This window comes from Coprinopsis cinerea, assembly GCF_000182895.1.
Source record: "Coprinopsis cinerea okayama7#130 chromosome 2 map unlocalized cont3.2, whole genome shotgun sequence".
In the NCBI taxonomy this organism is placed as follows: domain Eukaryota; kingdom Fungi; phylum Basidiomycota; class Agaricomycetes; order Agaricales; family Psathyrellaceae; genus Coprinopsis; species Coprinopsis cinerea.
The window spans coordinates 3,284,805-3,296,065 of record NW_003307543.1 but is presented as its reverse complement, the minus strand read 5'-3'; the positions used below and the strand labels follow the sequence as shown (position 1 = coordinate 3,296,065).

Genomic DNA, 11,261 nt, shown 5'->3' with positions numbered 1-11,261 from the left:
ACGTGCTTTCGAACGAGCTGCTAGTTCAAGTCTGGATCTTGGTCAAGACGTGCTGGTTCCCTTAGAGGAATCAGAGGATGTGCACACGGATAAGTACAATTCGTGGACAATTGAATTAGTATTACACGCTATATATTATGCGACAGAATACAGGAGAGGGGATACCAAGGCGCATTGGAAGACTTTCAATTCAAGCTGCAGGGAGGAGGGGTGTACCCAAGAACCGGAACACAGGTGCCACGTTCTTCGAAGAAGAGCAGGCCCATAATCCGCAAACATTCCAAGTCATAGGTCTTTGGGGCGGCGGCACTACTGATGAGAGAAGGAGGAGTACGACAGTTCCCCTTCCTAATGGCGCTCTTGACGACGCTCGAGACCATGTTGGCAAGCTTGTATGCAATCCATCCCCACGTTCGGGGTATACCGTCCTCGTCTAGGCAGGGAATGCCAAAGTCGTACTCTTTTGGACCAAATGCGTCGATAGTGACTTTGAGGAACGGGGCGTCAGGCAATAAAGGGGAAATGACCTCGTTGGGGACCAAAGGATCAGTGAGAATGTCGTCAAATCCTTTCCGGAGGATTTGTTCGCAGTACTCGGGTGAATGGGACATGTCCTTAAGGTTTAAGCCACGGCCGTGCCTTCCGTCATAGGTGAGCAAAGGGTGGAATACAGAGGTGCCTCTGTCACTGTTCCAAATCATGCGAGGCAGGATAAAGACGTGGTCGATTTGGTGAGTCAAGAATTGGTCCAGCTCTGTATTGTCAATTTCTGGGCTCTCGAGACCGTCGCAGGGAACAAGGGCAGGGAGCGGGCGGTCCAGACGGAGGAGCCCATTGGTGTAGAAGAGGTACGAAGGATAGATTGCAGCCATTTTCGTTGTGTTGAAGATGTGTCTTGAGAGTGAGATTTACCAGGAGGCTCAGGGGCTCGGATTACTGACGCGTTTGAGAGACGATGTACGTTGATATAGCTTCACCTCGGGCGCCCTTATATATCTGGAGCGGGGACCAGCTCCATACAGAAGGACAATGGGCTCCAGGGCCCTTTGTGGTGCCAGTCCCATTGACAATGGCAGGTCCGCGTGACAAAGGACAACGGCGCTTAGTTACCGCGCGCTTTGACGCCGAGCTACGAATTGGTGCAGAACTTGAAAGGACAATATAGCCCAAATTGCAAATGGATTGTCTAAGTTGGTCGGTGGTCAAAGCGTCTCTAGGAATAATGTGTGTCCTGTGGCTTCCAAAATTCTTCTATATAAAGCCTCTGAAAATTCAGGATTGGTTTCCTTCGCAACTCAATTCACCCTAACTGAAGCTCACTATGACTGATCAACATTCTGGAGGTACGGAGTCTACTCTAACCCCATCCTCGCCCTAGTAAGTGTTCAAATCTTGACATATGGTCCCCTCGGCTAATTTCATCGTTTCGTCGCTTAGTACGGATATCTTCTACTTTGCCATCAATGCCACAGAGGCAGTCACTGATAACTTGTATGTTCCCCTTAACCCTTGCTCTTGTCTACCTGCTCACGGCCTCGAAACTTTTAACAAACTGATATAGCTGGCTAATTTGTCCTGGAGGCTCTCGCATTCGATTGGGCGAAGGTGACCCACGCCTGGAGCCCACCCATCTCTACCTCAGCTGTGAGCCGACCGACGAGCGTCTGAGAGAATCGGTGGACAACAATGCGGACTGCGCCATAATTCTTCCTAGATCTCCCTCTACATTCCCGCCGGTAGAGGTTCCCGAACGGGGACAGCCTGAGTTTTGCTACGTGGATCTTCGAACTGTCGACAACAAATTTGGCTCGTATCTGAAAGATCTCACTGACCTTCGCTGGTGCGAACAAAACATCCTAGGCGCCAACTTCAAGGTTCCGAATATGTCACGAGATGGTGTATTCACTGTTATGATAGATGTAAGTCAACTACTTTCACGCCTTTTGGATTACCACTCACGTCCTTCTATAGGTCCTTGGAAGAGTTAAGACCGTAAGCATTGATCTACTGCACTCGGAGCCTCACCGTTGGGCGTACATGGGAGCTTTACTCGCGCGTCATATCTGGACCTACATCCTGGAACTGCAGCGCGAAGCCGAGCTTGAGATTGTGGCGGCCGGTGACCCGAATGCTGTATCTGCGATTGCACGAGCCCTCTATAACATGGATGACCGGTCCGTCAGGCTTCTAGGCTTAGTTTGGTTTGAGGAACATAGTGCTTGGGTCCCAATTTTGGGATACACTCCTGAACCGCACGACTCGTTGATCAAGAGCCTTTCAATCTCATAGAAAAGTCTATCTTTTCAGTTTTCTTTTTTTTTTCCCCCTTTTGTGCCTAGTGTATCTTAATTCGATTTTAATGACCAGAAACCATACCGAGGCCTGAACTTGTCCATGATGTTCGAGAGAAATGACCTAGCTCAGGTTCGAACCGGCGAGTATGACAGCGCTCGGCATCAGATAACTCCTGCCCGAGCTGAGCGGCAATATGAAGTGTATACAGTACAGTGGCCGCGGTGGCCAAGTCACTTGAGGAACTCGACAGGGGAAAGTAAACTAATCGACAACAAGTGCACGGTGTCTCTCTGATCTTGGCACAAAGTCGCAAGTGTATCGCTCGGGAGCACTGAGAATTGAAACCTGACGTTAGGCAGTACTGTCGACATCGTCTTTGATACTCACCAGATAAGATCGGAATTCACTTTCATCTCCATTGGTAGCGGGTTTCCGACCTTATCCTTCGGCGGTTCGATATTGAATACCGTCAGGATGCAAGCTGCAACGAAAGTCAAGGCCTCGTTGCTGAGGTGGCGGCCGGGACAGATTCTTGAAGGATGTAAGTGTCAAAGTGAGCGTCGGTGTCTGTCGATACGCACCTGCGACCATACCCAAAGACTCCGATGTATGGGTCAAGGACATCAGGATCGATCTTGCCGCCCTTGAGGAAGCGCTCTGGTTTGAACTCCAAAGGGTCTTGATAGATTTCGGCGTCGTGCATGATGGACCTGAGGACGCAGGAGAATTATCGCTGTGAATTTGGCATAGAAGGATATTCTATTACCATGTGTTGGCCAATACTGTTGTGCCCTTCGGGATGAAATAGCCCTTGTACTCGTAGTCTTCGGTGGAAACATGGGGGAGGCCTGTTACAATGGGATAGGAGTCAACGAAACTAGAAGCGCATGCTGATTTTTGAACTCACCCAGTGGAAGAATTGTGTGCCATCGGCTGACCTCTTTAATAATTGCTTGTACGTATGGAAGCTGAGAACAGTCAGCAGGGGTGGGTAGCCGATCTTTGCCAATAACTGCCTCTATTTCCTCTTGAGCCCGCCTCTGGACCTCCGGATGTTTGGCGAGGAGGAGGAAGAGAACGTGGGCGGCTGTGACAGTCTGCGGGACGTGAGTAGGTATCGAATGCGACTTTATAGCATGCGATGATCAGTGTACTCACAGTATCAGAACCAGCTGGAATGAATTTGATGAGTCGTCGCTTTCTAAGTACTAATGAGGAAGGACGCTTACCAAAGTAGGATACCAATGCGACGTTTCGCGCTTGTATTTCTTGAGATGCATATTCGGGACTATCTTTGGGAGGTAGTTCGTCGATCAAGCTCGTTGCCATACTGATGAATTCGTTTTGCTTGCCAGACCTCTATGACATGAGCCCCGATTAGCCTAGTGTAAGAAACCAAGGCGCAACACACACCATGCGCTCCTGCGCTTCTCGGAAAGGCTCGTTTATGATTACTTGACATGCTGCCGCCATCGCACTAAGCCTCTTCTTCCAAGCAGCGCCGGGGAACCAAGTTGGGACATAGCGGAGCCAGGGGAACTGATTCACGAGCAGTCGACCCGGAAGGGTGACCTCGGAGAACCCCTTGTTCACAAATTCACTCTTCAATACCAGGTTCTTGTTGTATTCGTAGTCGTTGACGCCATATGAGACTCGCATAATGATGGCCCCAAAACAGCTGATGATCAAAAGTTAGGCGCTTCGAAGGATTGCTAATGTCCACTTACAATCGAGTTTCCTCGAAAAATTCTGCAGGGTTCTCCAACAACCGGTGGACGAATGCGATACCTTCTTGCTCGATGACAGGGCGGAAGTTGTTCTCCACTCCTTGCGGACTAAGGAAGTGATGGAAGGATTTTCGATGGGATCTCCAAGCAGCGCCGTATCGCATCAAGCCAAAGTTCCAGTCAAGTTTGATTCTAAATTGCAGTAAGCATTGCGAAAGAGGGTTGCACGTCGCGACAGTTGAGTTTTAACTCACATATCATAAGCAGGTAGATAGGTCCTGTCGGAGAAGATAGCAGCTTTCTTCTCCATGATCTCAAGGACAGCGGGCAGCGAGTTAAGGACGAGGATCGGCGCCCCGAAGGCTTCTAAATATGTCACGTCACCTAATGTTCGTGAGATCAGTTCGAGGTGTGGGATTCAAGTGAGGAGATCACTCACCATACTGCTGCGCCCAGTCCCTGTAAACTTCCCAGTGGTTCTCTGTGGGCATTTGGTGCACGTTTCCGATGACAGGAAAGCGTGGAGGACCAGGCGGTAATGGGAGAGCAGACCTGTGCACATTGAAGAGTTTCTTCGCGACGTACAAAGCTAGAAGAGCAAACGAAAAGCCTGCATAGGGTGCCCATGTCGGTGCGTCTGCAAATTGAACTGAAAAGTCGAGATCTGGAAAGAGAGGCATAGTAGGGAAAAGCGTCAGAGCGGAGGGAATTTCAAGGCGTCCATATATACTACCCGGTTATAGATAGCGGTGGCAAAGAACCACCAATCATGGAGCCTGGTGAAGCTTCGTACACACCAGGGCCTCCGGACTCGTGTCATTCGACAGGGTGCCGTAAAGTCAACGAAGCCTTCATTCTCCACTGTTACCTCATGATCACCAAAGTTGACCGTTATCACTGGACAGGACTGAAGCACCGTGTCTATGCCAGCACTCTCCGGCGAAGGGAATTCTGCGAAAAGTGGAGGCGGTGGTGGTTCTTTGACATGATCAGATCATTGGTAGAACGTCCATTGATCATCTGAGGTCCGATTAGGGCGCAAACCCTAAAGCTGCGCATTGTCGCAACCCAAAGCTGCAGTGAAAACTGGAGTGGGGCTGCGAGTTTCCGGTTAAACCGCCCATTTATAAGTCTAATTCGAGCTTGGTACAAAGTCCCTGACAAGTGCCAGGTGGGCGCGCGAACGAGGGGTAACCTCGCAATCGAAAGGTTCAGGGGCGCTGGATTTGTCGTTAAACACAGTAATGGCCCATAAACATAGGTCGAAATTAAGCTCACCACAGAAGGTCGGAGTTCACCTTCATTTCCATCGGTAAGCAGTTGCCAAGTTCGTCCTTTGGAGGCTTGATCTCGAACACTGCGAGGAAACATGCGACGAAGTAGGTGAGAGCTTCATTGCTCAAATGACGACCAGGACAAATCCTGCGCACCATTTTGATGGTCTATACATCAGCAACTGAGCCAAAGGATAAGAAATAATGAACGCACCTCCGCCCATACCCGAATTGCCCGGCGTTTGGATCTAAAACAGATGCATCAAGGTTCCCGTCTTCGGTTAGATAACGCTCTGGTCTGAACTCGAAAGGGTCTTTGAACGTGTTAGCATCGTGCATGATGGCCCTGTGCGGAGTTGCTTTAGAAATGCCCTCAACTGACAAATGCGAAGCGTTTACCAGGCGTTGGGTAGAACGGATGTTCCTTTGGGAATGAAGTAACCATTGTACTCAAAGTCTTGGGAAGAAACGTGTGGAATGGCTTCGGGAAATTCAGACGCTCTATACAGGACCAAAAAAGACCAGAATACAAACCGAGAGGAAGGACAGTGTGCCAGCGATTCACCTCTTTGACGATGGCATGGACGTAGGGTAACTGAGAGCAATCCTCGGGAGTGGGTAAGCGATGCTTCCCGACGATCGCGTCAATCTGCTCCTGCGCCCGGCGTTGTACTTCCGGATGGGTCGCCAGAGCGAAAAACAGAGCATGAGTCGATGTAACCGTCTATTTGACAACAAGATTAGCATTGTAGGAAGCTGAAGGAGTCCAAGTAGTACGCCTACTGTATCAGAACCAGCTTTGGATAGAAAGAAGTTCAAGATGTTGCAAGCGGTGAACACTGAGAGTTCTTTTCTCACCAAAGTAGGCCACGAGGGCAGTATTCCTCGCCAGTTCTTCTTCCGACGCATAACTTGGATCATCCTCATTTGGTAGCAACTCAATGAGGCGAGCGGCAACACTCATAAATTCAGTTTCCTGCCCACTCCTCTGATAAACCACACGGTCAAGCCAAGGGACACGAAAACAAAACCGGAAACGTACAATTCGTTCTTTAGCCTCTCTGAAAGGCTTCGCCAAGATAACCTCCGAAGCAGCCGTCACCTCTTCCAACCTACGTTTCCACCCAGCTCCGGGAAGCCAAGAAGGGATGTGCTCCATAATCGGGAACTGATTGACCAAAAACCGACCTGGCAGAGTGACCTCGGAGAACCCTTTCACGGATAGCTCGGCATGAGCGATGAGGGATTTGTTGTACTCGTAATCGTCCACGCCATACGAGATACGGAGAATTATTCCCCCAAAGCAACTGAAGAGGATTGTGATAAGCACCGGTGTCCATGCAGACGATAGCCATGCCTCGTACTATCGAGTTTCCTGTAATAGCGCCTTTGGGTTATTCGCAATCCGTCCCAGGAAGGCATGTACCTCCTGTTCGATAATCGGTCTATATTTCTGGACTTCTCTCTGGTGGAAGAACTGGTGAAAGGAGCGTCGATGATCTCGCCATCTCTGGGAGTAGTCCATTGTGACAAAGTTCCAAGTGACGCGGATCCTGGTTTTCCGGAAGCGTGAAGAAAGGCATGACGCTGAAAGACATGTGGACATACATTTCATAGGCAGGTACGTATTGCCGGTCAGAGAAAATGGGTGCAGCCTTCTCCAGGAGATCAACGACAGGGGCTAAAGAGTTGAGAACTAGGATGGGGGAACCGAGAACTTCCAGGTAGATTATATCGCCTAAATATCGTTGTCAGCGGTAATATACTTGAGAGGATACAGTGGCGGCACACCGTATTGCTTCCCCCACTCCTTGTACACTTCCCAGTGACGTTCCGAGGGCATCTGCAGTAGATTTCCAAGAATCGGGAGCCCTTTCGGTCCTGGAGGCAAGGACAATCCACTAGGATTCCTCTTGCGCCTGCAGAGCATCCGAGCGAGTGATACCGCACCGAGGAGAGTCATAAATAGGACTGCCAGTCGATGTGAGGTCGTTAAGCGAAGAGGAAACACCGGGTCACAAAACGTCATGAAATAAGACATGGAGGGAAGAGTCTTTCGTCAAAAGTCGGGGATTGCTTAGCAAGGGGATGCTTATAATCGAAGCGAGGGGCCTTTTTGGTCACTTTTATAGCCAGGACATGGATGGTCGACGTCGATTCTCAGGACAGGGTCCGACCTCCATTGATACAGCGTTAGGGCTGTCTGGGAGCTTCGAGTTGAGAGAAAAAGACCATACAAGGCGAGATTAAGGTGGGAAGATGAGAGCCGGCTATCTGCCAACAGGACGAAAAGCGGTGTACGCATGCTGAGAAGGCGTTCTCCAGTCAGGCATTTGATTCGACGAACTGCCAACCGTCCAAGAGCACCGAGCACGGCAGTAATTTAGCCATCCGGTTGTGAGGAGGTAGCAGGCCTCCCTTTGAGTCATAAAGTGAGTTGCGAACGAAGAAGAGGAGACTGTGCCTACGTACTTTGCGGTTGACTTCGAGGAGCACTTCGGAAAAGGCTCTTTGAATTTCAACGCCAATGCGTGGGAAGGGCTTGAAGCGGAGATTCGATACAGAGAGTTGCCGATGATGCTGATGATGTTGCCGGTCTCCAAATCTTCGAGCGTCAGTCATTACTCCTCTGTACAACCCATTTCCCTATGCTCAGTACCCTTAGTATGACCTATCTATAGATCCGGAGGTCTACACTGGTCGTCTGGGTCGAATTGTGCTTGGATGATTTTGGCGGCCGCCTTGAACGGAGATTCCGCCCATTCGAGACTAGGGGTCTAAGTTGGGTCCACCAAGCCTTCAGTGTTTTAACAACAGAGCTTGCTCCAGTAGCATGCTGATCTATTCTCTGCTGAACGATGTGTCGATGTGGCGTCAAGACAAATCATACTCCACTCACAACACCGTCCACACCGGCCATTTGTCGCGGACTACCCTTCTGACTTCCAACATAAACACCCCTCTCTTTTCAAATTCAGCCACTTACAACTTCTCTCCGAGGAAGGAGAAGAAGTTATCCAACGGAAACTAAAGTAAACAAAGAGAACGACGACAACGAGACACCCGAGCACACGCCGCGAAGTTCGCTCAAGCTTCCGACTTAAACACCCCTGTCTTCTAAGATTTAGTTAAAGATCGTTACTTGCACCTTCTCCTCCTCCGAAGGAGTTATCCAACGAACACTGATGTAAATAGAGAGAATGAGGACAACGAGACACCCGAGCACAAGCCGCGAAGTTGGCTCAAGCAGTGCCTTTCTGGCATTGAGGATCCTGATGCTTGCTCGGGAATTTCGCTTGAAGAAGTTTGTTGAAGAAGTGGAAGAAGGGCAGCAATTACCAGCCGCTTACACATCCCCTCTTCCAGAGCGGAGAATCTGAACCTGTGGTTGGACTCTAGTAAGCCTAGCTCAAAATAGCGTACATATGCACATATGGCGTTTAGAACGGATTGTTACTTAGGGTCCCTGGTATTGCATAACCTCAAATAGCACACCTTCAAAGGACATAGCGTGCTTAACATGCGACGAGAACCGACGACTTCAGTTACACAGAACAGGTTACGTACGGCCCTCCCTACCCGGCGGCACTTTACAGTTTCAAATTACCCCGTGCAGAATTTGAATTGCCCAGTTAAACCGCGACTTTCCTCCATTGTCCTCGATCACGATGATTATCAGCAAAGAAACACCAGTAAAGTAATCGTAAGTAATCGTCCCAAATCCAGCACATCGAATTCCAGGCAAGGCGGAAGTTCATTAGACAACTCTGAAAGTAGGCTAATTAGGGTAGAAAGAAAAGTAAGGAGCGTCATGGGTAGTTGATTAAGTTGTGGTAGAAGTTTAAGCTTTAAGTTGAGCCCTAGTAGAAGGCCGTGACTATGACTATGTAAACTAGCCATCGCAGTGCATGATCGAAATCATTTGCATTGGGCGAGGAGTACTATGTAGTTCGATAAAAACACACGGAAGACAGAACGAACCAGCGAGATACAAATACAACGGCATCAAACTGCCGATAACACTAATAGTACACAATTATCTTCTGATGCACCAGAGTCCGCAGAACGAGAGAGGGAAATATGTTAGTGTCCAAAATCGCCAGAGTAATAAATGAGTGTTGAGAAATAAGTTATCGCAAGAAACAGATAGAGAGGAAGAAAACAGAAATGAAAGTGAGAAGGGAAGCGGTAAGAAAAGGTCAAGATCAGCCTTTCCGGATGTCCAATTGTACACCCGGGACCTGCAAGGCCAAATCCCTCGTGAACCAGGGATCCAAGATCATCCCAGACCCATAAAGGACAGCTGAAACGGACCTCAAGGTCTTATTCCGTGAAAGAACCATGGACGACAAGACCCCATCCGTCGACCAACACTGGTCAAGCACCAGCGATTTAAGGCGAGGTAACGGTTTCCGGCTCCCCTTGGCACAGGTGAGTGCCTGGAGGTGCGCATCCGTGACGGGAGAAACCATCCTCAGATGGGTGAGGTGATCCAAGAAGCTGGGCGAAGGAGCCGATAACGCATGCAAAATGAAATCTTGGGGCGGATGCCCAACATGCCCGGACGGCTCGAACCACACGAACGAGCGGAGCCGGAACGAGCCCTCCCCCGACGCAAGCCGCGACAGCGCCTCGAATGCCTCATGGTATTGATACCCGAACGTCCTGTTCAGGTTGAGTTCCACCAACCCCGGAACATCCAGCGCACCGAAAAACTCTGTCGGTTGAAGAAGGTGCGGGCCCAAGGTGAGGCTTCGCAGAGATGGAAGCTTTATTGACCCGCGATTGACGTGAAAGATCCCGTCAAACCCGACACGGTCGATTGAGAGATGGCGTAGGGATCTCGAACACCGCGACAGGATAGCAGCGAGGACGTCCCAGCTGATACGGGTATTGAACTCGATGGCGCAAAGTTGCTCCCAAGGAGCATCGACCCATGCCAAGTGATTGATCTGGGGGCCTGCGTATCGAAGGGAGGTGAGGTAAGGAGCGGCGTATAGCGACTGTTGCAGTTGCCACGAGGAAGGGAAGTTGAGCCCGAACGTGCGCAGGACCGGCAGCGGACGGTGGGCAACGGCTTGGAGAAAGTGGTCAACGGAATACTTGAGGTGGAACTCGACGTGCCGCCAGCGGTGGGTTTGGGAGATTGCAGTGTGTAGAAGGGACAGGACGACGGGGTCTGGGCCCGATCCTGACAGCGACAAGGGCTCGTCGAGACGGAGGTCTAGAGGACAGTGGAGCCCCGACCGATAGACCCAGCGATTCACGTATGTGATGTCGTCCACCCGCGGCACCGTGATCCACAACTTGGACCACAGGGTGGGTATGGACAGCGTGACAGCCCTCCAGTGCGAGCAGACGGCCCCGAGGACAACTGGGGCTGCAGCGACCTTGCGTGGGCCCGAGGGCTTGAAGGGGGTTGGAGAAGGAACATCGACGGCGTAGTCGGCTTGGAAATGGAGAAAGATAGATTCTAGGATCTCGAACGGGAGCATGTCGATCTTGCAGGGACCCATCGAGGGACCTGAGAGCTGGTTAAGCGGGATGAACCATGTCCATAGCTTGATTCCAATGTCTTTGAGCGGTATAGCTAGGGCGCTGTCGTCCATATTCGCGCTATAGTGCTCTCGTCCACATCAATACAACAATGGGAAGGAACCGCTCTCACCAGTCGACTCTCGCGTGCGTCACGAAACCTGTCGTGCAGAGTCCTCAGAGGACAAAATGCGATTATTGCTGGGCGTTGGAGCTCTGATTAAGTACTTGGGACGCCATGATCCCCGGGTCTTGTAGAAGCGATAAGTTGATACAAAAGAAAGATTCAACCAGCTGGGCGCGCTGCTGTGACCAGACACAGCCGCCAGCGATCATCACACCTGTGATCTTCTCCAATCTTTTGATTCTCCGCGACAATGTCGGCCGTCGGCATTGCCACGAGCTCATCACTTGGCCAGCCGACTCGGAC

At 50.5% G+C, this 11,261-nt stretch overlaps 6 protein-coding genes across 6 annotated transcripts; 1 reads left to right on the top strand and 5 right to left on the bottom strand.

The window, feature by feature from the left end:
* Positions 1–185: 185 nt before the first annotated feature.
* Positions 186–872, bottom strand: CC1G_10411 (hypothetical protein; the record flags this gene model as incomplete). Its single annotated transcript, XM_001839975.1, has 1 exon — positions 186–872. One exon carries the CDS (start codon positions 870–872, stop codon positions 186–188), a length of 687 nt encoding a protein of 228 aa, XP_001840027.1.
* Positions 873–1,321: 449 nt separating this feature from the next.
* Positions 1,322–2,289, top strand: CC1G_10410 (hypothetical protein; the record flags this gene model as incomplete). The annotated part of the gene is made up of 4 exons (XM_001839974.2): positions 1,322–1,377; positions 1,438–1,491; positions 1,562–1,919; positions 1,972–2,289. 4 exons carry the CDS (start codon positions 1,322–1,324, stop codon positions 2,287–2,289), a joined length of 786 nt encoding a protein of 261 aa, XP_001840026.2.
* A 267-nt stretch (positions 2,290–2,556) lies between these two features.
* CC1G_10409 (oxidoreductase A;oxidoreductase/cytochrome P450 monooxygenase) lies at positions 2,557–4,702 on the bottom strand (the record flags this gene model as incomplete). The annotated part of the gene is made up of 11 exons (XM_001839973.2): positions 2,557–2,626; positions 2,683–2,826; positions 2,877–3,005; positions 3,062–3,143; positions 3,203–3,392; positions 3,454–3,467; positions 3,525–3,654; positions 3,709–3,973; positions 4,023–4,214; positions 4,277–4,388; positions 4,462–4,702. The coding sequence occupies 11 exons, from the start codon at positions 4,700–4,702 to the stop codon at positions 2,557–2,559; spliced, it is 1,569 nt and encodes a 522-aa protein (XP_001840025.2).
* A 452-nt stretch (positions 4,703–5,154) lies between these two features.
* Positions 5,155–7,337, bottom strand: CC1G_10408 (O-methylsterigmatocystin oxidoreductase; the record flags this gene model as incomplete). Its single annotated transcript, XM_001839972.2, has 11 exons — positions 5,155–5,242; positions 5,301–5,444; positions 5,511–5,642; positions 5,696–5,777; positions 5,831–6,020; positions 6,080–6,093; positions 6,155–6,284; positions 6,339–6,603; positions 6,661–6,849; positions 6,905–7,034; positions 7,088–7,337. 11 exons carry the CDS (start codon positions 7,335–7,337, stop codon positions 5,155–5,157), a joined length of 1,614 nt encoding a protein of 537 aa, XP_001840024.2.
* A 229-nt stretch (positions 7,338–7,566) lies between these two features.
* On the bottom strand, positions 7,567–8,216 carry CC1G_14019 (hypothetical protein; the record flags this gene model as incomplete). Its single annotated transcript, XM_002911935.1, has 3 exons — positions 7,567–7,602; positions 7,769–7,876; positions 8,196–8,216. The coding sequence occupies 3 exons, from the start codon at positions 8,214–8,216 to the stop codon at positions 7,567–7,569; spliced, it is 165 nt and encodes a 54-aa protein (XP_002911981.1).
* A 1,285-nt stretch (positions 8,217–9,501) lies between these two features.
* On the bottom strand, positions 9,502–11,092 carry CC1G_10406 (hypothetical protein; the record flags this gene model as incomplete). The annotated part of the gene is made up of 2 exons (XM_001839970.2): positions 10,965–11,092; positions 9,502–10,912 (listed from the first exon to the last, which is right to left on the bottom strand). Exon 2 carries the CDS (start codon positions 10,903–10,905, stop codon positions 9,502–9,504), a length of 1,404 nt encoding a protein of 467 aa, XP_001840022.1. The 5' UTR covers positions 10,906–10,912; positions 10,965–11,092.
* Positions 11,093–11,261: the final 169 nt, after the last annotated feature.